This window comes from Lissotriton helveticus, chromosome 3_1 (assembly GCF_964261635.1).
Source record: "Lissotriton helveticus chromosome 3_1, aLisHel1.1, whole genome shotgun sequence".
Lineage (NCBI taxonomy): Eukaryota > Metazoa > Chordata > Amphibia > Caudata > Salamandridae > Lissotriton > Lissotriton helveticus.
Genome location: NC_136061.1, coordinates 295,856,963 through 295,883,202, shown reverse-complemented (window position 1 = coordinate 295,883,202; position 26,240 = coordinate 295,856,963). Strand labels below are relative to the sequence as shown.

Here is a 26,240-nt window from a genome sequence, read left to right as displayed (position 1 = left end):
TGCGACGGCGGGCCGTGGCGGGTTAGCGACACCCTAACATCCACAATTTCTTCGTTCAATCCTCCACAAAAACAACGATCCACGGCACCACAACTGCTTATCCAACAGAGTTTATTTAGATGGCAAGCCTCTACGTGTTTCGGAAACCAAGTTTCCTTGTTCATGAGTAAGGGAGTGATGTCACAAAAAGTGTTTAAATAAAGAAGACATGTGACTTGTGAAAATAATCATAAAAAGTGAAAACAGACCATTACCACCGTAAACACAAACAATATTTTTTCAATGTTTCAATCATAGTTATGGATCACATTCTGAGAGCATTGTCAGTACACGCTAAAAATAATAGTGAACATAATCTGGCAGTGAGTTTAACGCTAATCCAAGTTAAAAATTACCGCTCTGTAAAACTTTATTGTTACCCGCTACGCTGACAGTGCTAGTTTTCTCACCCTCTCGGGGCTCAGATCTCTAAGTGGAACCTTTAATAAGCATGTTACTTACATTTTACAAATACCCAGAGACTGGATTGGGGGTCTTACTATCTTACAAGGTCCCCCGGCTGGTCTGAAATGGTTTCTAAATTCCCCATTATTTTAACAGTGCCACAAAGAACAGTTCACTGTAGGCTTCGGAATCATGTACGATCCGTCTATTGGATTTTGCGCAAGTGCGCTTTAAAGACTGTACTCATTTTCAAACAAAACATTGTTTTTTCCAGTGAATTTTGAAGATTTTATTTTAACTATCGCATCACTTTAATCTTTATTTTTTTCAGTGTGCATGCATGTAAATATAAAATGTATAGGTTTATACATTTGTATGTATGTGTGTTCATAGCATGTGTGGCTGTAAATACAAATGCTTGCCATAATCCTGTTATCTAATGTTGGGCTTGGACGTTTGCAAGTGTGCCTTTTTTTTTATTTTTATAATTTGTAGAATGATCTCGAGTCACAAGATGCAGTGTCTCTCCTCTCAATGTACATTGCGCTTGGGCACAGAATCCATGTTAAAAAAATATATTTATGTGATAGGCTCCAAGTTTAGCGTGTCCCTCACTTGACATTGACCCTGTGGGTATCCTTTATCATAACTTGCTTCTAACTTGCATATTTTCCCAGCAAAGGATTATCAGCTCCTTAATAGTTGGTAGCCGTCAAGTGGCATCAGGGGCAGAGCATACTTCTAGATGTTTCATGTCTTCTGAGAATAAGCTACTGGTAATGGACCAAACAGTATTCCAATACTGTCCTCTATGTTCTGTTTTTTGCTCATCAAGCACTTCTGAAGTCCACAGAAACCAGGGACAGGAATTAGTGGTGGAAAGCAATGTGATTACCAACACTCTTATTAGATGCACTCTGATACTTTGCCTGGTTTATCAATACCAGCAACATGCTATGCCAGCATACTTGGCTATGACTCTCTAGATTTTGGTCTGAGGTGCAACCCCTTTAACATGCTTTTTAATGACGAGTATCTCTTTGGTCCTCGGGTCAATGGAATGTTCAAAAGAATTAAAAAAACAGGGAGGTGGCTCCATTCCGGACACTGAAAGAAGTGTACTTCCTCTACTTTCTGATCTCCAAAAAGGACAGATCTGACCGAAGGCCTCTTAAGGAATGCATGCTGTCAAAACATTCCTATATGGCCACCCTACAATATATCAACCTGCTGTTTTGACAAAGCAATTTCATATCAGCTTTGCGTCTAAAAGACTTCTACTTTCTCATCCTCTTCTATCTATTTTACCACCAGTACCAACGGTCTTCACAAAGGTTCTGGCGACCGCACATGTGCACGAAGACAATTTGTGTCTTTCCCTTTCTAGACAACTGGTTGATTAAAAGATGCTACAAACAATGCCTAGCACACTCTCAAACAGCGATGTACTTGCTCCACATTCTTTGGGATTCCCCATGAAAGCAAAAAAAATCCCATCTCCTACTCCAATAGATCCCACCCTTCCTAGCGACGATCCTGAGCACTGTTGTAGGGAAAACATACCCCCCAAGAGAGGGAGATGGCTTTTAAAAGGCTGCTCCCTCTTTTCAGACAAGATGCTGTCTTACTGTAAGGATGATAATGAAGTTATTGGGTATGATAACTTGCATTGTCATAGTGCTGCATGCCAGGCTGCACATTCGCCTATTTTGAGTATCTTGCAAGACAATGCTCACAAAATAAGGGCCATTGGGAGAAGCTAGTGTTGTTGAAGGCTAAGATTCCATGTATTATTTTATGGTGAAATAGCAACAATCTGTTGCTGAGCAGGCCTTTCCTCATCCTACTTTTGCAGGTAACATTGCCACAAACACCTCCCTCAAGGAATGGGGACCACACCGTAGCCATGTGACTATACAAGGTATCTCGACCCCACAACACCAGGGGTGTCCTATCAACTAGTTGATCTGTATATAAGAAATTAGCACAATCACTTTAGCAAAATGTTCTATTGCTGCTCCCTTGAGATCATACCAGAGGGTTATTTTCAACCAATGATTTCAATGTAGCTCTTGATGATGGTTTTTGTAATCGTTTTAGAATAAAGCCAAGATGTGTAGATTGAAATTATATGAAACTGTATATTTCAGAAATACTTTTAACTGAACTGATTGTACTTGCAGCATGTTTTAGTTTAACATTGATGTTTTCATTTGAATGTTTTTTGAACTGTCTGGTCGGTTTCTGCAACAGCAGTGTTACTCTTTTTAATGCAGGAATCTGCAGAATCTTCTTATTCTCACAGCAATTAAGGCTGACCGGACCCGTGTCATGGAGTACATCAATCGTTTGGATAATTACGATGCCCCTGACATTGCCAATATCGCCATCAGTAATGAGCTGTTTGAGGAGGCTTTTGCTATCTTCAGGAAATTTGATGTTAATACCTCTGCTGTGCAGGTAGGAATCTGTTCAAGGAGGATGGTGGCATCTTGTGTACAGTTCCAACATGTTTGTTTTTGGTACTGTATTTTGGTGTATTTCTGACGTATTTATGGGACATTTGAAAAGAATAAACTTATGCTGACTAAGTTCTTCTTCCGATTGTTACTCCTAATCACAGCTTGTGAATTTCCCCAGGCACCCGTCTGGATCTGTATCTTTTTGCAGTAATTGCTTTAGCCCACCAGTAGGTAGTACTGTTGTCTCCATGAAATGTTCTCCCTGCCTTCAATAGTGATGGCATGGAGCCCTATGTAGGTACCAACTCTGCATGCTGACATTGGTTCCTTTCTTTCAGTGCCTATTGATATAGGTCCATAGTTCCTCTCAGATGTCTGTTAATGAGCCACACAGTGTCGGTCTGTTGTCTGGGTTCCAAGAATGGCTCTAAGCCCTCACAAATACTCCCTGATGCACTCAAAGGCCTGTGAAGTGCAGCTGTACGTAGTTAAATGCAAGAAATTAGGCAAATTCTGCTTCAAGTATCTGTTCCTGCTCCGTCGTTGCTACATCCCACAGGTCACAGTCATTGTGTAAGTCGAAGATTAAGTTAAGAAAAACAGTGAAGCCATACACGTAAAATGCCCACATGGGGTTCTACTACTCCTTGCCACTCCCAATCTGGGAGGCAGTCACACAGTCTACACTCAAAGGATCGGACTTCCTCCATCCAACTCTAAGTCTATCCTTAACTAGAGCCAATGTGCCGAAATTTCCTGGGCCATCAGCGACCCAAAGGATGTAGAGGCTTTTAAAGAGACTATGCTACATAATCTTAAGAACCATTTCAGGTCCCTTTGGAGCACATCTGCCCCCATGGATCTGCTGGGGCTCCAGTCAGCTTCTGATGGTGGGGCTGCCCTAGCACCAACTGACCTGGTTGACCCTCCAGCTGACCATGCCTGTACTAATGGCTACACCAGTTTCCTATCAAACCCTGACAACGTTTTGGGATCCAAAGCGGACTTTGGATCTCCGATACTACCTTCTTGCATCAGATAACTATGACCGAACCTATGATCTGGGAAGATTACTCGCAAGTGTCCCATCCTTGATGCCTGCACTACAATAGACTCAAGGGTTTGATTTTTTTTGTTTCTGATTCAGATGCTATCCCCATTCTTCAAAAAATTTTGCATGATGAGGGTGAGGAGCAGGTGGAAAATTGCTTCCTCATAACACACACCATGGTCTGTATTTAAACCTACAAAAAGCTAGTGGCCTTAGTACATCTTCCTGAGACACAGTAGGACTCTCAACTGGGGCCTTCTCCTGAGAAATGGGCCTCTCTTGCAGTGGTAGCCTGCAGAGCTTCAGAAGTGTTGGACCTGCGGTTTCTCACTGTAGAATCTAAAGCAGATTTACGGAGTAAGGTCTTGCAGCCTGGGCCTTTGATCTTGAAGCCCTTATTACTGTTTGATGAGGCCTTAATGGAGACTTTGATGCCATGCTCAACCATCAGTGGTCCTGCATCTGATATCCCAGACTTTGACACCGCACTCTGAAGGAAAGCCAGATGGTTCAGGCTTCCACGAGCATTGTCAGCCCTAATGTATTTCCCACTTCCCCGCCTGACAAGGTATCTGGGTGCATTGATTCATTTGAATACAAATAATTTTTTCCCCCACCTTTTTGGCTATGAGATCTCTATAATGCGTTGTGTTTGCTGAGGTGCTGCACACTTGCCTTTTGAGCTCTATCCGCCAAGATCTTGCCCTTCATTTCTGACGAATTTAGGAATGCGTTTGCACTGAACAGTTTGTGATGGACAAGATGCATTCAAGTTAATTGTGAGGGCTGGTTTAGAAAACAGACTGTCTTGGTCATGCAGTGTTGTGATGCGGCTTCATCTTTGGATGCAACTGTTTTCCTATAGATGTGTCTGCATCCCTTTTGGATCTGCTTTTTAATTGCCTCATATTAACAGAAACAATGGTTCCTGTGGATAATGTTAATAATAAATGAAAGTGAGCACAATGGCAGTAAAACAAGGGGTTAGATGGATGTCCAAAGGAGAATAAAACCATATATCACTCAATGTTTGATAATTGCAACAGTTGCACATAGTTATATATATATATATATATATATATATATATATATATATATATATATATATATCCTTCAAATGTAGGTACAAAAAAAAGTGCAAAGTGTCCACAGTGACCATGGAGCCTATTAAAATAGTGACATGTTGTGAAATAGACAATTGGTTTCCAACAATAGAAAAGTCGACCATCAAGAACAATGTGCAATGAACACAGCTTCCTTATTTAATCATAGGGACTGGTGATTGGTTCGCTTTCAGTTATGTCGATGTCGTTTCGACCCCCTTTGCAGTGAGGTGTCTCTTCAGGACCTAATAATATAGGGAGACCTACGAAGAAACAACCTCTGTCAGAGTGACATCTGTACACACCACAAGGGCGTGAAAGTGTAAGAGGGGTACTCACAAGGGACCCAGCTGGGCACACTGTGTGGAAGGAACTGACAAAGGTGGCAATTGCAACAAATAGCCAGGCCAAAAGTGATAGGCTGTCAGATAACCGGAGTGGAGGGAGAGACGTCAACCCGTGTGGTTTACAAGGGTCACAGGGTTGCGGCAATTAATGCCAAATACGATGATACTCCCACTCCGACCAGCGGGGGGTAAACCAAATATCCAAATTGTGCTCTAGATCCGCACCAACACGTCAGTCCGTGTATCGTCTTGAGAACCCGACGTTCTGGATACAAAGACCCAACAACGCATTCAGCCGCTACGCGTGAGTAAAGAGAAACCGCCCGTTTTGGAAAATAGACTGATTTGGCGTCTCAGTAATTCAAAGACAACAGCTGTGCTATGGCCTGCTCCCTTCTTGCTTGACAGTTATAACAATACGAAAGTTCAGGGGATACTCTTAGCATCTCACATATCACAAAAGGCAATCTTCGCTGTCTGTGCAGCAGCCTGTAAAGGCATTTGGCAGGTCCAGATATATTACATGTGCGGTAAGTCCTGAAATACTCCTCTGCCCCCTGCCTCAACTGAAACCAAGCTGCTATGATTCCCCTCCCATGGTCATGTGCTGCCTTTGGGGAACGATGCCCAGCTAGGGTGAAAATACCTTAGACCAGTGGTTGCTGCAGGTTTTTCATATGGTTATGCCTAAGTCAACTCCCTCTCTTGTTTTGGTTTGCACTTTGGAAGATCATGCTTCCATCCTTTCCCAGAAAGTTCAAAAACTGTTCATCAAGGGGGCTGTAGAGATTGTTCTGAGGTGGGAAAAGGCAAGGGGATATTCCTGGTATGTTGTAGTTCCTAAAAAAAGTAGGTCTCAGAGCGATAGTAGATCTTTGGCTCTTGAACACGATCATGTAGAATAACAAGTTTGAGAAGTAGACTGACCCAGATCCTCTCTCTTGAATCTCGAGGACCTAAAAGGTGTCTGTGGGCCTATAAGACATGAACCTTTGTGTATGGATCCCATTGGCCTGGATGGTGTCTGTGGGCTTGTAAAAGCAGTACGTTCACGTACAATCTCTTCATTCCCACAGGCTGTTCTCTGCTTTGTTATGAGGTCACAACACTTTGGAAGCATACATGGCTGTTGAGAACGGCTGGGGCCTGTTTGTTTGTTTGTGTGTGTGTGTGTGTGTGTGTGTGTGTGTGTGTGTGTGTTAGTTGCATACAATTTCTGAAGCCTTGGTCTCATGACCTCCTGCATTGTTACTCCCCCGTAACCGTTGGCATATGCAAGCGGTGCGGTGGAACCTCTGCTTTCAGTGGGCGTTGCTCTGGGACTCAGTCATGGGTGAAAGATGCCAACCTTACTTGTGACGAGCTGTTCTAACTTTCCCACCCAGCACTCAACAGTAGTAATGGATGCATCGTCTCCGGACTGGGGCGGTCACCTAGTCGATTAGAAATCAGGGTCTTTGTTATCCGAAGTGGCACTACATTAATCTTCTAGAATTAAGTGCAATGCAACTGGCCCTGAAGGTATTTCTCCCATCTATTAAGGGAAACTTGTCCAAGTTCTGATCTACATAATGACCACTTTGTGGTGCTTCAAAAAGAAGCACATTGTGGGGTCACAAGTGATGCGCCAGAGAGCACAGAACTTGTGGCTCAACATTCAGGGGGTCTCTGACAGCCAGTCGTTTGGTCGGCCTCCTCAGTACCATGATAGACTGGATCAGCAGATGTAATCTGGTGGACTGAAATGTCGTCTGCATTTGGAAATGGTTCGAAGTGTCTTCACCTAGTAGATCTTTTCGCTACCTCCAAGAATGTGCAATCTTGCCCCTTCTATGGGCTGGAGTTTCCGCTGCAAAAGTTCGTAGTAGAGTCATTCTGTCTGCAGTAGGATTGCAGTCTCTTTTATGCCTTTCCATTGCTGCTGCTTCTTTCCAGATTTCTGAAGATGATCAGGAGGTAGCATGCTCAACTCATCTTGATAGCCTTGTATTGGGCTGAAATAGTGATACTCTGAGACCTCTTTGGGAGCATCTACACTCATTTGTTTATTTGATTTGGAAGGTACTGTGTCTGAGCAACAGAGTTCTGCACCCAACTCTCCACAATCCCGCAATCAAAGTGGTGTGCCCACAGACCTGGTGAAAGTTATCCTGGTTGGTCCGTACCCATCGATTAAATCGATTTATACTTGCAGATGGAAGAAGTTTGTGGTCCTGTGCAAGGGCCATTGGGTCAACCCACTGCAAACCAAGGCTATGATGTGCTGATGTTGGTTTTGAGCACTATTAAAGATTTGTCAGCCCTTTCAGCTTTTCTTTGTGCCTGACCACACCTTATTTAACTCACCTGTTGTGAGTTCTTTGAAAGGTCTCACATATCTTTCCTTCTGCTTTCTTTATCATGCTGCAGTGGGACCTTAATTGGTACTCCGATTTATGACATGCACTTCGTTTAAGCCAATGCAAAGCTATTCTATGAGGCTGCTGATCATTATCAGTGTTTTCCTGTTAGTGATCACTTCTTTGTTCATTGTTACTGAGCTGCAGGTGCGGTCAGTACATTCCCTGTATTCCACCTTTTTCTCATATAAATTGGTACTCCAAAGTCTGACATATTTCTACCAAAAAAGAGGTCACCTTCCCTGTAGGATAATCCATCATACTTCCTACTTCTTCCTCTCAGCCACATCCCTCTAAGGATGAAAAGAGGCTTTATTGGTTTGATGCCAAGCAAGCCCTTCGTTTTGTTATAGATTGTTCACCTGGTACTCCTGTTCCAACCAGCTTTTTGTTGGTAATGCCAGTGCTAAGGAAGGACAAGATGTTGAGAAAATAACCGTATCCAGATGGATCTTCCTGTGTATAAAAATGTTATGCCCTCGCTGAGAGTCAATTAAGGGCCTCTGGCTCATTCCAGCATTGCCAAGGGTTTTAGTACAAACCTTTATCAGTCACTGTATTATTAACTTGAGGATCTGCAGGAAAGGTAATATTGTCTGCTTTGTTCTGCAAAAGTTCATGATGTAAAGTTCACTGCTTAGACTATTTATCTTTCGTAATGCTTTTTCTGATGGATACTCCAGTTACAGATCCCTCACCGCCCATCCTGCTCCCTGCTTTGTAGAGTGAACTTTTAGGATTCTCATAAGGTTCTAAGTTAGAATCTGCACACTCTTGGCATTTGTAATCTGTCATTCATGATCTGGATTGGAGGACATGGAAGAGTTCCAAAGGGAAAACTAATAGCAATTTTCAGGGGTGTGCTTGTATACAGCTCTATACTGTCACTTCCGGAGGCCAGCCAACCTTGACATCTGACTGTGACGCCAACCAGTGCATGCGAACAATTACTAGAAAAGGTTATGGATCCAGTCTGACCCTGGGGAAATTCACAGGATGGCGAATTTGCATTTTGTTTGAGTATCCACTAAAAAAAAGCATTACCAAAGATAAGTAATTTATTCATATTCTGCATATGTCACTAATCACAAATGTCATTAGATTCTGTTTCAATTGTAATGCTATAATTGCTTTTTGTCTCATAATTTGACCCTACAGCAATTGAAAACCTAAAAATAGCTTTGACTGCATTCCTGTTGCCTGCAATCAGGCTACACATTGTACACTTTTCCCGTGCTTTCCAGTCAAGATTGAATGCAGAAAGCATTTATTTTTGGATAGCTAAACGGAAGGTGCGTCAAAAGTTCAATAGGTGATGGGAGGAATGTTTGCAATTTGTCTAACCACTGGCAATCACTTGGAGTAGCATTCCAATCCAGTCTTTATTTGCTGACATGCCACCTCAGTTTGCCTCCACTCATATTCAAATGAGTCTTGGACCTGCTCCAGTCGTAACCGTCCAGCCCGATCTGCCAAGCCAGGCCCTCACTGAACCTGAATACAAGCCCCCAAGACCATTTTCATCCTGATTGGGTATAGCTTGTTGCCATTGTCACCAGGGCCAAGGGTATCCCAAGACATGGGTCCTGTGCTCTTGTACCACTAGAACTGACCTACACCTGACTGACAAGCCCTAAATAGGGCGAAACCGGTCTATGGTTGCTTGCGAGTTCAGTAAAAGCATGGCCTTGCAGTTCGAGCTTTACTGTTTCTAAAGGAGCAGGGTCTCTTCTGAATTCCATATGGCCAAAATGAGGTGGCCTGGTGGGCAAAACAATGATGGGTTGGAATTTTACCCTGGTGATTGCTAGTGGTTAGCCAAATTGCAAGCATTCCTCCCAAGGCCTTTTGTGTGTTTGAAAAGAAAGGTGTTCTACAGTACCTGAAATAATGTGTAATGTGCAGAATGTGAATGTTACTTAAATAGTACAATACCTTTTCATGTTTCTTTTCTATAACTTAATTGAAAATGTTAATTTACCACTTAACTACGAATTTTCAGGTACTTATTGAGCACATTGGAAATTTGGATCGAGCATACGAATTTGCAGAGCGCTGCAATGAACCTGCTGTCTGGAGTCAGTTAGCCAAAGCGCAGCTGCAGAAGGGTATGGTGAAAGAAGCCATCGACTCGTACATCAAAGCAGATGACCCTTCATCCTACATGGAAGTGGTTCAGGCTGCCAATACAAGTGGTACGTCTTTTGTGTTTTGCTTGCTGTTCTGTCTTCAACTGTACAGCCTGGTGCATAGTTTTGTAACCTTCAGACCCTGTATTTAGATTCTGGGTACTATGTAATTTCCGAGGCAGACTGTAGCAATGGGAAAACTGCTAGAAATGAATAACTTATGTACTTTCACTTTTCACAGCTATGCATGTTAATTTTTTATGCTGTATGTTACTCCAGATTTTGGTTGTTGACAATCCAAATGATAGTCCCATCTGCTGAAGTTTTAGTAGCAGTTGTAAGAGCATGCAGACTTGCATTTTGGGAACAATTAACAATAGACTATGGATGCAGATAGGTACTCACTGATACTTGGTTCTTCTGGACAGTTCTCCATTCAATTTACTCATGTTGAAATGTCCATTGGCAGCAGGTTTGATACATTTTACATTACACCAAGTGTACATCTAGCAGTGTGCGAGTGGAACCTCATATCCATGCAAGCACTGCCTGTGGCATTAGTTGGTTTTTTTTTCTGCACACCATATGCTACAAATGAAAAGTCTTCTTACCCATAATTATAGTTCTCCGATACAAGAATCCTCCTCAATGACAACAGGTTAAATATCTGCTGTTCCATTGAGCTCTCCTCTGCAGTTGATTAACTCCACCACTGCCTGCATCCTCCTGCTTCCTAAACCTAACTTAAAATGTGTGAATACCTGTTCTTGTAGCACAGTGGCAATGGTAGTGAGAGGAAGGGTTGTTCTGATTCTGAACTTGCAGAAGTTCTGTTTTCAGGTTGAGAAGTGTACTCTAGCAATCTGGGCACTGTCATAAGAGGTAAAAGATTTTTTCCTGGCTGCCTATTCAAGTAAGCAGTACAGTTCTACAGATCAGAATGAACTTTAAGATACTTAAATATACTTTCTTCCTCGCTAGGGAATGACGAAGTAAATATTGTCTCTGCTGGCTAGCTTTACTTTTCACACATCACTACAACCCGTACAAGGCTCTGCGAATGGCTCACATTCCTTGGTACTGAAACCAGTGGATAGTTTTGTATGAAATATACCTCTCAATAGGATTGCAGAGAAAAGTAGCTTATACTTTACTATTACCCTTCTATACATACTCTGAGAATAACTGTGATGGTATAACACTAATAAAGGTTTATAATGGGGAGCAGTAGCCTAATTCTGATTGAGTGCAACATCATGGTATTTCTTGATGAAAGGGTTTCTTTTGGATAATGGCTGTGATCAGGCTATTTAAAGAAAACATAAAACTGTTGCTGTTGCTTACCATGCATTAACTCTTCATCTAATCTTTTGGACTGTGGGATAGGGTAGAACATCTTAAAACTAAATCTGTGAAATTACCAAGATGAAGTTAGGCTGCTGAATTATTCCGTATACCCAACCAATTTTACAATATGTTAGAAGACTACTTTTTATGACAATCACTTAAGCTCTGGAAAATACTGGTGTAAACCTGTTAAGTATGTTGTGTAGACAATTCAGTGGCATTTTATATCAGTACTCATTTGTTTTGCAGCATCAGTTTTTTCTGGATTCACCTACTGTGCTTTATTCTGTCATCTAATTGTTGGGTCCGGAGTTCTCTAGGATCCTAGTAGTCCTCCTTCATTCTCTTTTTAATTGTTGTTTTTTTTGGGTTTTTTTGTTTGTGTTGACGATACCACCATTTGAAATCTTATCCAGCCTCTCCTGATGTCCTAAAGCCCTCCCTGAAAGCTCCCACATGTGGTTGCCATCTTCAGATTTTTTGGGTCGAGGCTCTACAGTCTGCAAATATAAAAAGTTTGAACGAAGTTTCAGCTACAAAACATTGAAGCTCACTGAAAATAGATACCGAAGAAGACTAATTTGATATAGTCAAGACAATATCAGAGAATGCCTAGACAGGGAGAGAACCCCCTGTTCTACCTGATATGGAGAAGAGACTTTTGCAACTCTGTCTGAAGTGCCACCACAAATTTGCCCAGGTAGAGAACCAGCAGGTGTGTCTACTTCCTGCTTGACCACAAGAGCGATGACTGCTAGGTCAGTGCAGATTTAAAGCTGAAGACGCTAAGCACAAGGGACAAACAGAGGCAGGCAACATTATGCCATGCAGGGCTAGAAGCAGACTTCATTACTTAATGACTTGGGTTTGTCTTGCGACGATGAGAATAATATCGCCGATGGGGCAGAAGGAGAGGGCTCGGATGTAGAGATGTGAATCATCCATGTCGACAAGGAACATCGCAAGTTGAAAGATAAGAGAACCCAGGTAAAACCAAGAGAACATTCAGGGGGAAGAGTCTAAAACACCAGACTTGAAAACACAGAGTTGCCTCTGAGCTGCAAAAATCATTGACCGAAGGCAAACAAACACAAAAGAAACCCTCTGGTCTCACAGCAAGGACACTACAGGCGGCTTAACACCAGTAAAGACAAAATTGAAAGATGACCAAAGTAGAGAGGCTTCAATGGCGATAGAAGACAGAAGTAGGGAGACGCCGAAAAAGGTGCCGAGTGATAAACCGTCGAAGAAAACCAGAATATTGAAGAGATAATCTTCGATGATGTTCTATCCCGAAGATCGATCGACTGAAATCTGACAAAATGAAAACTGCCTCGAGGCAGAAATGGCTGCAATTTTGCAGAACTAAAAGGATTTCGACTAATCCCATCGAGGAATTCCGAATCCTTCAAAAGACTTCGACGACCCCTCATGACACCAGAGCCTCATGAAAAAGAACAAAAACAAGAATTCTTAATTGATGAAGACGATCCTGATACCATGGGCATGTTTCAGACTCTGAAAGGTCATAGTATGAGGAATCTCTGTGGCAAGACATTAAAACAGATCCCCCAAAAGAGGGAGTTGACTTCTCAGTCGAGGCCATCGCTTCTGGATGATTATACAATAGATGCACAACTCCTAAAACATAAAGTTAAAAAAAAGCAGCACATAACTATGGAGTGCAATTAGAGGAGAAGAAAACACAGCTCTGTTTCCTTCTAGAGACATTGCTGCCTTCTCAAACCAGAAACCAGTTCCTACCAATGTTTCCCAGAATCCTGTATCAAGGGAGAGAGGCCTTCAAGGAGCATGCTGTGCGCAGAGTTGTTACACTGAGGTCAGAGAAAAAATACAAACCTTGTCGAAGAATAGTGTGTCTCCATCATTGCAGCTACAGCCTGGAAAAGGGCAAACATCCCAACAAAAATGGGACCACCACCTGATAAAGAGTAAGAAGATGGATAGGATTGGCAGGAAATTTGAGAGAGGTGCTACAACCCAGTGTAGAATAGGCAACTTGAATGCTCTCCTCAATAGATACACATACCAGCACTGGGATGAGATGGCAGAGCTAATTATGCACTTGACTGTACAGTATTGCAAAAGAGCAGCTTCCCTGGCATAGGAAGGAAATAACATTGCATATACATTCCTCAAGTCGGCACTAGATGCTGCAGACACTGCAAGTCGACAAATGTCGGCTGAAACACTGAGAAGCCATGCATGGTTAAGGCTGTTTGAAGCCGAAGGTACAGGTGAACATCATCAGTGCGACATTCAATGGGTAACAACTGTTCCGTAGCACAATGGATGAAACCCTTCAACAATTGAAAAAAGATCACGAAACAGCAAAGTCAGTGGAAGCATTGCAATTCAAAGGAAACCTACGGAGAGAAACAATGATCCGAAGACTGGCAGGAAGAGCAAGATTCTCTTGGGCAACTCCACATCAAGGGTTTCAGATTACCAGGCAATCTCAGGCACCATCACAAAATTGGCACTATCAGAATTAGGACACCAGTCCTTTCGTGGAAGTGCACAAGAGAGCACAGCCTCCGAGGAGGAGCAGCTTCTCCAACAAGTAACTTATCAAGTCATCAAACCGTCTCTCACACAATATGGGTGGGAGGCAGAATAAAGGACTATCTTCATGAGTGGAGGAAGGTGACATCAGACAATTGGATATTAAAATCTTAAAACTTGGAAGCTGCAGAAAACTTGTAAAGACACCACCAGTAAAGGGACCAGAGAAAGTGGTCCACTCAAAAGAGGAAACCTCCCATTTACGTAAAGAAGTAGAGAAATTGCTGGGAAAGAGGGCAATATAAAGGGTGCCCAAGAAAGATCAAACAGGGAAAATTACTCCCTGTATTTCCTAATTTCAAAACGGGACGGACGGAACTATGTCTGATATTGGCCCTCCGTTTTATAAAACAAGTTAATAAAGACTCATAAATTCAAGATGATGGCACTGCAAGAAGTCGCACCACAGTTGCAAAAATATTACATGGCAACTATAAACCTAAAGCCAATGATCCCAAACCATGGAGAGTTTGGAAGATCTAGTGGTTGTCACACACAGTACAGGATGTAATGGTGTGGTGGAACAGATCACATTTAATAGTGAGAAGACCATTTATACAACCAACTCAAATAGTAACCTTTAGTACAGATGCCTCACATATGGGTTGGGAGAGCTCATATGGGCGCACTCCAAAGTCAGAAGTATATGGAAGGAAGTGGAAGAGGTACAGCATGTCAATGTTCTGACGCTAAAGACAGTGTTCCTAGCCTTAAAAGCCTTTCAAAAAGAGCTGCGGGGAAAATATCTATGTTCGAGGCATGTGAGCTGTAGATCACATGCTTTGCATAAGTCTGCCATCTAGTGTTGGGTCCGGACGTTTGTACTTTATTTTGTTTGAAGAAGTTTTTTCCAGTCACGAGGTAGGTGACTCCTCCTTTCGGTGATAGTGTACATGGGCATCGACTCCATTGTTAGATAGTTTTTTTTCGCCATCGGGTGGGGAAGTGAATTGCTGCTCTCCGGTTCAATGCAGTTTTCGGGTTCCCTTCAGCACGCAATCCTCAACCCTCTACGGTGTTGTTTCTCGATCACGTACTCCAATCTTCGCGTATTGTATCAATGCTAAACTTTGATCAGAAAGTCTTGTGCAAGGCCCTTGTGCCTAGCCGCGATGATCGAGTTTGCAGTGGATGGAACGGACTCCAATCCAATTCTGCCCCAGGTGCCACTCTAAGTACCCCCGCACCGATCTACACGACGTGTGCAATTTGTGTTTATCACCTGAACACATCGAAGAAAACTGCAAAGCCTGCCGATCATTCCGATCGAAAAAGACCCTCTGTGACAGTCTGGCTCGACCTCATGAAATGTATCAGCAACACAGAGACTCCTCTCCAGATCTCTACAGAGAAGATGATAACAAAGAGCTCTTCGAAGCACAGGGAGCTGAGGCAGAGGAGGAACAACACATCTACCTGACCGAGGAACACTCTGACATTGAGGAAGTCATCACGCCAGGTCAGCGTACCGTGAGTAAAGATACTCCTCTGCCCCAAAAGGTACCCTCTAAAAAGACATCGGCCCCTCCTCTGCCTTCGGGCCAAGGTCGGCACCGAAATAAATTTCCGAACGCCCGACTTTGGGCCCGGCACCGAAACAGGTATCACAGCCTTCCGGGGATCGAACCCAAATCTTTGGCACCAAAAGACAAACCGAGTGATCCCTCAAACACTTCGTGGGTGCCGAAACGCACTTCGGATCCAAAATCCTCGGCACTGACATCTTCCACACCGAAAATTCTAATCCCAAGAGAAACTGCTCCCCCACCATTAAAGGAGCCTTCTTTAGATGTTCCGCCTGCCAACACAGACACCAAACAAAAGGAACTTGTTATTAACCCTAAAACAGGACACCTTTATGCAAAGTTGCCTGCAAAAAGAAAGCCAGAATTGTAGGACACTTATCAAATCCCTTGAAAGAGTAGAGCTACTAACACTTCTACACCACCTCTTTCACCTTCTTCACCTTCTCCACATATGGATCCTAATTTACTCATAACACCCACAAATTACCCCCAGCCTCAATCTCCACATCATCAAGATGACGGGGATGGGGATCAAGGTGGGGACGACCTTGGGGATATGCCACAAGACTGTTCCAGACCCGTGGGTCGATTAGAACCCTGATTCCAATAATAACGACCCAGACCTACACCCATCTAAGCTTTCTCCTCCAGATGAAAATGTGGGGTTCATTGAGTTGCTTAATAGACCTGCACAGTACCATGGAGTACAGCTCCATAAGGAGCCTCTTGAAAGATTTTTATTTGAGACACTAAGTGCATCACAAAAGACTACACATACATTACCTATGCTCAAAGGTATGTTAAAACATGCAGATGAGGTATTCAAAGATCCGGTGCTAGGGTCCTCAAACCTAGAGTGGACAAAAATATAAAGCAGCACCTACAGACCCAATATATATCAGGGGCCAAGTTCCATTAGATTCTTTAGTGGTATCAAATGCTCGTTAACAAGCTAATTCACAAAAGAGTAGCAGTGCAAGCAGCAGCTAATACACAAGCACTTGTAGCAAGGTTTGAGAGAGCTCATTAAGATGAGCTAGAGCAGCTCATCCAATCCAATAATAGTTCCCCACGCTACTGCACGGCTCTGCCAGGCTGTCTGCCCCGCCGCCCATACCCGCATTGTTGTGCTCTTAAACTGTTGTTCGCTGGCTAACTTGTTTTTTCCTTCTTTTCCTTTTGCCAAACTTGTTTGCCCTTTTTGCCTAACTTGTTTTCTTCTGTTCCCAATTGTCCTCTTGTGCATATTTTCTGTCCCTCGCTCATTTCCCGTCCCTGCGGCCCCGCCCCCTGCCATCCCAATCGCCGCCCGCTCCCGCCTCCCAGCTGCTCTTCCCTCCCACATCCCCTCATATGGAGGCCGCACAGCAGGCGCGCCGAAGGCAAGCCAGTCTGCGCCCATCCGCACCACGCCCAGCGCCAGGACCCCTGTCCCCAGCAAGCGCCACAACACCCGCATCCGCTATGACTCCAGCACCCTCCATACACTCCACACCGGACGATCACGCACCTGCTGCCTAGCCGCCCCGAAACGCACCCATGGACACTTCTTATGCCAGAACTGCAGCTTCACCAGCATCCGGCCCGCCAAACCTCCTGCCAAAGAACCCAACTACCTCAGATGCATCCTCCTCAACACCCGCTCCACACGCAAACATGTGGTGGAACTCTAGGACCTACTGGACTCCAACACCCCAGACGTCGCCTTCCTGACAGAGACCTGGCTGAACCCCTCCTCGGCACCCGACATCGCCATAGCCATCCTGGAAGGCTACAAGATCACCTGCAAGGACCACACAAAAGGAGTAGGAGCATGAATCGCCATCGTCCACAGGAACACTCTCAAAATCTCAACCAACACCGACAACACCCTCGGCACCGCCGAACACCTGCACTTCCAGATTCACACCGACTCCAAAACCACCCTCAGAGAAACCTTCATCTACAGACCCCGAGCACAGTTCAGCGACTCCATTACCGACCTCGTCAGCGCACACGTCCTCGCCTCCACGGACTACATCCTCTTCTGGGACCTGAACTTCCACCTCAAGAACAACGATGACACCAACTCCACCACCCTGATCGACAACCTCGCCAACCTTGGAATCAGACAACTCGTCATTACACCCACCCACCCACCCACTCCGCCGGCCACACGCTTGACCCCATCTTCTCCGCAAGCTCCCACGTCTCCTTCAACCACACCACCGAGCTCCACTAGACTGCATCCACTTCACCTTCCGGAAACCCACCACGCACCAGATGCCGCGCTGCTGCTGGAGCAAAGTCACCGAAGACCAGCTTTCGACCACCATCACCCGGAGCCCACCCGCAGACTCAACCGACCCAGACGCCGCCGCCCGCAACCTGACAGTGGATCAACGACTGCGCCAACACCCTCACCTGCACAAGAAGCCCTCCAACACCCACACCAGCAAGAAAGCCAGCTGGTTCACCGAAGACCTCCAGGCGTCCAAACGAACCTGCCAAAAACTTGAAAAAAAACTGGATTCATAAACGAACACCGGAAAGCTACACAGCGCACAAGAACACCACCCACAGACACCACCACCTCATCAGATCCGCCAAAATGACCTTCTTCAAAGACCGCCTAGACAACAACGCAGACAACAACAAAGAGCTCTTCAACATCGTGAAGGAACTTTCCAACCCCTACCCCAGTGTGGCTCAGTGGTTAGAGGCGGCAGACCCGGAAGCTGAGATCAGCCATGGACCAGGGTTCGATTCCCCGCCTCGGCGGGTCTTGGGCACAAAAATTCCACGGACTCGACAATTCTCGCTCCGGTGCCTACTCGACTCACGGGGTCACACTCTGCGACTCTGGGCAATAGCTTGCTTAATCTCCACTACAGCCCCTCGCGGCGGGATGCCTGGCTTTCACCTTGTGAATACCCTGCCGGGGTATCTCACAGGGGAATACCAGGACGGGTTCCCTAAGCAAGCGCCTTGAGACCCCTGGGTGATTAGTGCGCTATATAAATCGAAACACATTTACATTTACATTTACACCACCGACATCCACCTTCACCAGACCTTTGCGACTCGCTGGCCACCTTCTTCCATCGCAAAATCGCAGACATCCACAACAGCTTCAATGCCGTGACCAGCCCGGCAACCACTGAGACCCCCACGCCCACCACCCGCACCAACCGCCTGCTCTCCTGGACCAACATCAACGACGACACCATCAAGATCATTAACACCGTCCACTCCGGATCCCACCCCACATCTTCAATAAAGCCTACAGCACCATCGCACCCCATCCCTGGAAAAACCATCAACATCTCCTTTGAGACTGCAACCTTCCATGAGCTGGAAGCACGCAGAGAACGCCTTACTCAAGAAGCCCAAGGCAGACCCCTAGGACCTCAAGAACTTCCGACTCATCTCCCTACTCCCGTTCCCTGCGAAGATCATCAAAAAGGCAGTCAACAAACAACTGAACAGTTTCCTCGAGGACAACAGCATCCTGGACCCGTCCAAGTCCGGGTTCCACAGCACCGAAACCGCCCTCATCGCTGCCACCGATGACATCAGGACCCTGCTAGACAACGGGGAAACCGCAGCCCTCCTCCATCTGGACCTGTCATCCGCCTTCGACGCGTTCTGCGACCGCACACTACGAACACGCCTCTATGACACCAGAATCCAACAGAAGGCCGTGGATTGGACCTCCTCCTTCCTCTCCAGCAGTACACAGAGCGTCCGCCTCCCCCACTTCTGCTCCGAAGCCACCGGTATCATCTTCGGCATACCCTAAGGCTCATCCCTCAGCCCAACGTTGTTCAACGTCTACATGGCACCGCTTGCCCACGTCGCACGATGCCACGACCTCAACATCTCCTATGCCGACGACACCCAGCTGATCCTCTTCCCTCACCAAGGACCCCCACACCAACAAAACCAACCTCCACGAAGGAATGAAGGCAGTCGCTGACTGGATGAAGAACAGCCGAATGAAGCTGAACTCAGACAAGACGGAGGTCCTCATCCTCGGATCCACCCCCTCGGCCTGGGACGACTCCTGGTGGCCGCCTGCACTATGAACACTCCCAACAACCACCGACCACGCACGCAACCTAGGGGTCATACTAGACTCTACCCTCTCCATGACTAAGCAGGCCAACGCTTCAACACCCTCTGCATGCTTCGCAGGATCTTCAGGTGGATCCCCACCGAAACGAGAAGGACGGTCACCCAGGACCTCGTCATCAGTAGACTGGACTACGGAAACGCCCTCTAAGCTGGAGCCTCGGCCAAACTCCTGAAACTGCTCCAACGCATCCAGAATGCCTCCCCACACCTGATCCTCGACATCCCTCGCCGCAGCCACATCACACCCCACCTGAGAGACCTGCACTGGCTCCCTGTCAACAAGTGGATAACCTCCAAACTCCTCACCCACACACACACACAAGGCACTCCACAACACCGGAACAGAGTACCTCAACAGCTAACTCAGCCTCTACACCCCACACCTTCCAGCTCCGCTCCGCAGACCGCACCCTTGCCACCATCCCCCGCATCCAAAGAGTAACCGCCGGCGGCAGATCATTCTCCCACCTTGCCGCCAAGACATGGAACGCCCTCCCCATCCACCTACGGCAGTCCGAAGATCTCCTGACTTTCAGAAGACTTCTCAAGACCTGGCTTTTCAAACAGTAGCAGCGTTCCGCTTCCCCCCCCCCCTTTTAAGCACCTTGAGACCGTCACGGATATGTAGCACGCTCTACAAATACTATGATTGATCAATGAGCATTAAGTGAAAGCTCATGACATCATCCAGGAAGGGAAGTTTAATTCCAATACTTCCATCAGGTGTGCTCTTGACGCAGCAGACACTGCTTCACGCGCAATTAACACTAGTTTCCTACTTCGACTCCATGCATGGCTAAGAGTATCAGGATTTAAACCAGAAGTTCAAGCATCCATTTTGAATTTACCATTGAACAGTTATTTGGCCCTGCAGTCGAAATTTCATTAGAAAAAAATGAAGAAAGACACTGAGGTAGCCAAATCACTGGGAGCACTACAGACACCATCCAACGGTGGTTCCTTTCGTTGCTCCTTTTACAGGGGAGGTTAAAAAACCATGCCTGCTGACTGGTCCTCTACCTCATATAGAGGCAATACTCAATCACCCTCTACCAGAGGTGATTTTCTAAAGGGATTTCGGGGAAACAATGGAAAAGGAAGAGGGAAAGGTAATACACCCTGTACTTCCCCAGCCACAAATAAACAGTGACTTGTCTCCCCTTCCCCCTGATCATCCAACACCTATCGGGGACGTCTCACTCAATTTCTCCTAGTCTGAAATACCATCACATCAGACAAATGGGTTTTTACAAATTTTCCAGTCTGGTTATTGCCTGGAGCTTACCAACAACCCTCCAAACATTCCACCACGAAAACACAAACTATCTCCAGAACATATTCACCTACTCAAACAAGAGGTTCAATCTCTTCTGGAAAAGGGGGCTATACAGCCTGTCCCATTACAATATCAAAAGACGGGTGTATACTCTCTCTACTTTCTAATTCCCAAAAAGGATGTTTCTCTCAGACCTATATTAGTCCTCAGAGAATTAAACCTGTACATTCATTCAGATCACTTCCATATGGTCACTCTCCAACAGGTTCGTTCTCTGTTACAACAAGGCAACTTTATCTCCACTCTGGACTTAAAGGACGCATTCTTCCATATTCCAATAAATCCAGGTCATCGCAAATACCTCAGATTTGTGCTAGTGGGACATTACTAATTCAAAGAGCTCCCATTCGGGGTCACCACTGCTCCCAGAGTATTCACCAAATGCCTGGCATTAGTCGCTGCACATCTGCAAAGACAACAGGATCACGGTTTCCCTTATTTAGACAACTTGCTCATCAAAGCCAGCACTCTCACAAATGACATACAGCACACTCCAAGAACAGTACACTTACTGCACAACCTTGGATTCACTGTAAATCTGTTGAAGTCCCATCTTCTACCTTCCAACATGCAAAGGTACTTGGGGGCCACTCTAGATACCCAAATGGCTCTAGCCTGTCACACTCCAGCCAGGATCCACAATATTCAAGTACTCATTTCCAAATTTCAACCCAACTACTCATTACCAGCTCGGGTATTCATACAGCTACTAGAAATGATGGCATCTTGTATCATGATAGTTCCTTAGGCAAGACTTCAAATACGTCCCCTTCAGGAATGTTAAGCACGTCAGTGGAATCAGTCTTGGGGTCGATTAACAGATCTAGTGTTGGACGGCCACACATTGCTCTGCAGTGGTGGAATCCACTGAACCTTTCCAAGGGGCGACCTTTCATAGACCCAGTTTCACAGACCGTGCTAACAGACGCATCACTCAATGGATGGGGAGCTTATCTCCAAACTCGCACAATTCAGGGATTGTGGAGTCAAAACGATAAACAACTCCACATAAATCTAAAGCTGCTAACAGACTTTCTAGCGCTCAAAGCCTTCCAAACTCACCTTGTAGACAAAGCTGTCCTAATACGCACAGACAACATGACAGCCATGTATTACATACAAAAACAGGGGGGCGCACACACTCTCCAGAACACCTCCCAGGAGTAAATCAGATCGCAGATCTACTCAGCAGACAGAGTGAGAATTTCACCCTCGAGTTCTCAGTCTGTTCTTCCACATGTGGGGCTTCCCATGCATAGATCTGTTTGCCTCACAAAATGCCCAAACCTCTCCTCCAAGTATCCACACCCCTTATCCAAAGCCAATGCTCTATGGATGAACTGGTCAGGGATATTTGCTTATGCTTTTCCGCCTCTCCCACTCATTCCACTAGTGGTTCAGAAGCTCAGGCTAACATCCCTTACACTAATCCTGGTAGCTCCCACTTGGGTCCGTCAGCCCTGGTTCATTACCCTGTTGGAACTCTCAGTAGCTCCTCATCAAAAACGACATCTCGCATCCAGTCTTCGCCTGCAGAGCCATGGAGAGATAAGACATCCAGATCCCAAACCTCTCAACCTTGTGATCTGGCATCTGAAGTCTTAGAGTTTGGGTATCTGAATCTTCCACCAGACTGTATGAATGTCGTATCGGAAGACCTAATACAAGTGCTTGCTATGCAGCAAAATGGAAGCAGTTTGTTATTTATTGTAATAACCGTATCAACCCGCTTGATGCCTCAGTTCCAAATATCATTTGCTATTTACTACTTTTATAACTTTCAAATTTAGCATACTCCTCTATACGTTTACACCTCGCTACATTAGGCTCCTATCTTCAAAATAGACAACATCTGTCTCTTTTCAGAGTGCCTATTATTAAAGCTTTCATGGAAGGACTTAAGACTTATTCCTCCCAATCTTCCACCTGCCCCAGTCTGGAATCTTAATATTGTCCTTACCAGATTAATGGGCCCACCCTTGAGCCATTGAATAAATGCGAACTGCAATTAGTTACTTGAAAGTTGCTTTTGCTCATTGCTATAACATCACTAAGGAGAGTGGGTGAGCTTCAGGCATTAACCGTAGAAGAACTATTTTTACAAGTACGCCAATACAAAGTGGTTCTTCGCACTAACCTTAAATTTCTACCTAAAGTTGGTTTTGCCTTTCACATCAACCAATCTGTTGAGTTACCTGTGTTCTTTCCTCAACCTGATTATGTGGCAGAATGTGCTCTACACACCTTGGATGTTAAAAGAGCATTACTCTACTACATAGAGAGGACAAAACCTTTTCGTAAAACTAAACAACTTTGTCGCTTTTGCTCCACCACACAAAGGCAGACCCATTGCTTAATCGGGTATTGCACGATGGATAGTCAAATGCATTCAAACTTGCTATGCAAAAGCAATGAGAACTTTACCAATTCTCCCTAGGGAGAATTCCACTCGCAAACTAGGGGCTTCTATGGCTTTCTTAGGAAACATTCCCATAGATGACATCTGTAAAACAACATGGTCTACACCACATGCATTTACAAAACACTATTGTGTAGATGTTAGCAAGACAACAAGCTAATGTAGGCCAGGCAGTTGTATGTACACTATTCAAACACCTGCAACAGCTACAGGTTAGCTACCGCTTTAGGAGATTACTCCTGTATAGTCTATGCAAGGCATGTGATCTACAGCTCACATGCCTCGAACGGAAAATGCTACTTACCCAGTATGCGTCTGTTCTTGGCATGTAGAGCTGTAGATTCACATACGCCCACCCACCTCCCTGTTCAGTACTGTCTTACTTGGATACATCACGTGGACATCTCTATTCTACTCTTACTAACTTCATTCTCGCCCTCTGCGGGAAAACAATCTAACAATGGAGTCGATGCCCATGCGAACCATCCCCAAAAGTGTGTTCCTCCACTGCTTCGGCTCGCTGTGCTTCGAAGATCTCTTCATCGACATCTTCTCCGTAGAGATCTGGAGCAGAGTCCGTGTTGCAAATACATTTCGAGACTACAAGCCCGATGGTCACGGAGAGTCTTTTTCAACAGGAACGATCGACAGGCTTCGCAGTTTTCTTCGTTGTGCTTGGGCGATAAACACAAATTGCACACGTCGTTTAGATCGGTGCGGGGGTACTTAGAGTGGCACCCGGGGCGGAATTCGTTCCATCTACTGCGAACTCTGACGCGGCTAGGCCGAAGGGCCTTACACAAGACTTTTCGATTGAAGTTTAAAATGGATACAATACAGGAAGATAGGAATACGCAATCGAGAAACGATACCGTCAAGGGCAGAGTATTGCGCGCAGAAAGGAACCTGAAAAAGGTGTTGAACCGGAGAGCAGCATTTCATGTCGAAACCCGATGGCGGAAAAAAACAATGGAGTTGATGCCCATGCACACTATCACCGAAAGGAAGATTCACCTATCTGCTGACTGCAAAAGACGTCTTCGAACAAAAACAAAGTGCAAACATCTGGACCCAAAACAGATGGCAGACTTATGCAAAGCATGTGAATCTACAGCTCTACATGCCAAGAACAGATGCATACTGTGTAAGTAGCATTTTCCTAGTTCAAATAGGCAAAACACTGTTTTATCTTAACAAGCAGGGAGGAACAAAATCCCTTGTTCTATCAAGACTAGCTCAGGAAATCTGGAAGTGGGACAATCGGAGACAAATAGACTTGATTGCAATTCATCTTCTAGGGAAAGCTGACCAGCTAAGCAGGCAAGAATCATCCCACAAGTGGGAACTCAATCAAGCAGTACTCAGATAATCAAATGATGGGAAACACCAGAAATAGATGTATTCACAAACACAAAATGCCAATACTTTGCATCTAGACATCCATGCCACCAATCCTGGGTAATGCTCTGTTGCTAAACTGGTCCGGGATATTTGCTTTCGCTTTTCCCCCAATACCACCATTACACAAGGTAATCTGCAAATGCAAATATTTCAACATGATGCTACTACTCATTGCCCTTCAATGAGGGGGAAGAAACTCTGTACTCTGACCTAATAGAAATGGCACAGGGCAACATAGAGAGATTGCGAAGACAACAAGACCTGCTGTCAATAGAAGGCGGAAGAATTCTTTATCCAGAACCAGAAAGTTAGTTTAACAGCATGGCTACTGAAGGCATAGAATTTGGCTACCTAGCTTTAACAAAAAAAACAGTCCCCATTCTCCAAAAAGTAAGAAGGTGTTGCATAGCTAAATGGGAAAGATACTCCAAGTGGTGCCAAACAATTGGGCTATTACAGGAGAACACTAAAGGCACAACGGTCCTTAATCATCTTGCGCACCTAATGACTGCAAACTAATTTATGCTTCATTAAAAGTACATTTAGTAGCAATAGTGGCCTACGCAAGAGGTGATATAGGAAGGTGTTTCTTCAGAACACCTGTAATAAAAAGATTCCTGGGGGGGGGGGGGGGGGGAGAGTAAAAAGGATAGTGCCTCCTACCCAGGTGCCATCCCCCTACATGGAACTTAAACCTGGTACTAACATAAATGAGGAAACCTTTTGAGGCTTTACACTAAACATCCTCAAAAATGCTCACTTTGAAAACCGCATTCCTTGTTGCAATGACCGCTCTTCGCAGTGTGAGAGAACTGCAGGCACTTACAATCCAAGAGCCATACTTGTCTTTCCACAAGGACAGAATAGTCATGAGGACAAATTACAATTCCTACCCAAAGTCATTTCATAGTTCCACATCAATCCGTCAATTCAAATACCAAGCTTTTTCCAGGAGAAAATCAAGCAGAAAGAGTGTTACACACACTAGACTCAAGAAGAGCGATTATGAACTATATTGAAAAGACAAAAGCAAGTAGACAGGAAAAGCAGTTACTTGTGCCGTTTGCACACAACAGCATGGGTAAACTAGTGACAAAGGGTACACTCTCTGAACCTTCCAGTTTTGCAAGAATTCAGATAAATTACAAACCAAAGGCCCACTCTACATGTAAAAAGCCATTCTAGCAAAAATACCTTTGTAAGACATTTGCATGTCAGCCACATGGTCATCGATGCACACTTTTACGAACAAGGCAGCTCAAATGGGACAACCTATTAAAACATCTATTTACAAATTCCAGCTCATCCTAACCACCACAAATTTAGCAAACTGCTACAAAATCAATGCACAGCATGTGAATCCAGAAAAGTGTCACGCTGCATAACGAAATAGATTCTTAGCTGTAGGAGTAGTTTTGCAGCTTGAAGAATGTTCTGGATTCACTGATGACCTGCACACCTCCCCTAAAAGATGAGGGCAAGAAAAAAAATCTGAACCACGCGATGGAGCTTCCCTGGAGGGCGTAGGACATCAGTAGAGGCTGGATAATTCACCAAATAGTGGGATCGTCAAC

The 26,240-nt window shown here is 44.9% G+C and overlaps 1 protein-coding gene across 1 annotated transcript in view; it reads left to right on the top strand.

Moving 5' to 3' along the window:
* The window catches only part of CLTC (clathrin heavy chain), a 987,367-nt gene that overhangs the window by 622,499 nt on the left and 338,628 nt on the right, over positions 1 to 26,240 (top strand). The window contains exons 20-21 of the mRNA XM_078679837.1: positions 2,721 to 2,904; positions 9,809 to 10,001. Coding sequence (XP_078535963.1) covers positions 2,721 to 2,904; positions 9,809 to 10,001 — 377 coding nt within the window. The remainder of the gene's footprint in view (positions 1 to 2,720; positions 2,905 to 9,808; positions 10,002 to 26,240) is intronic.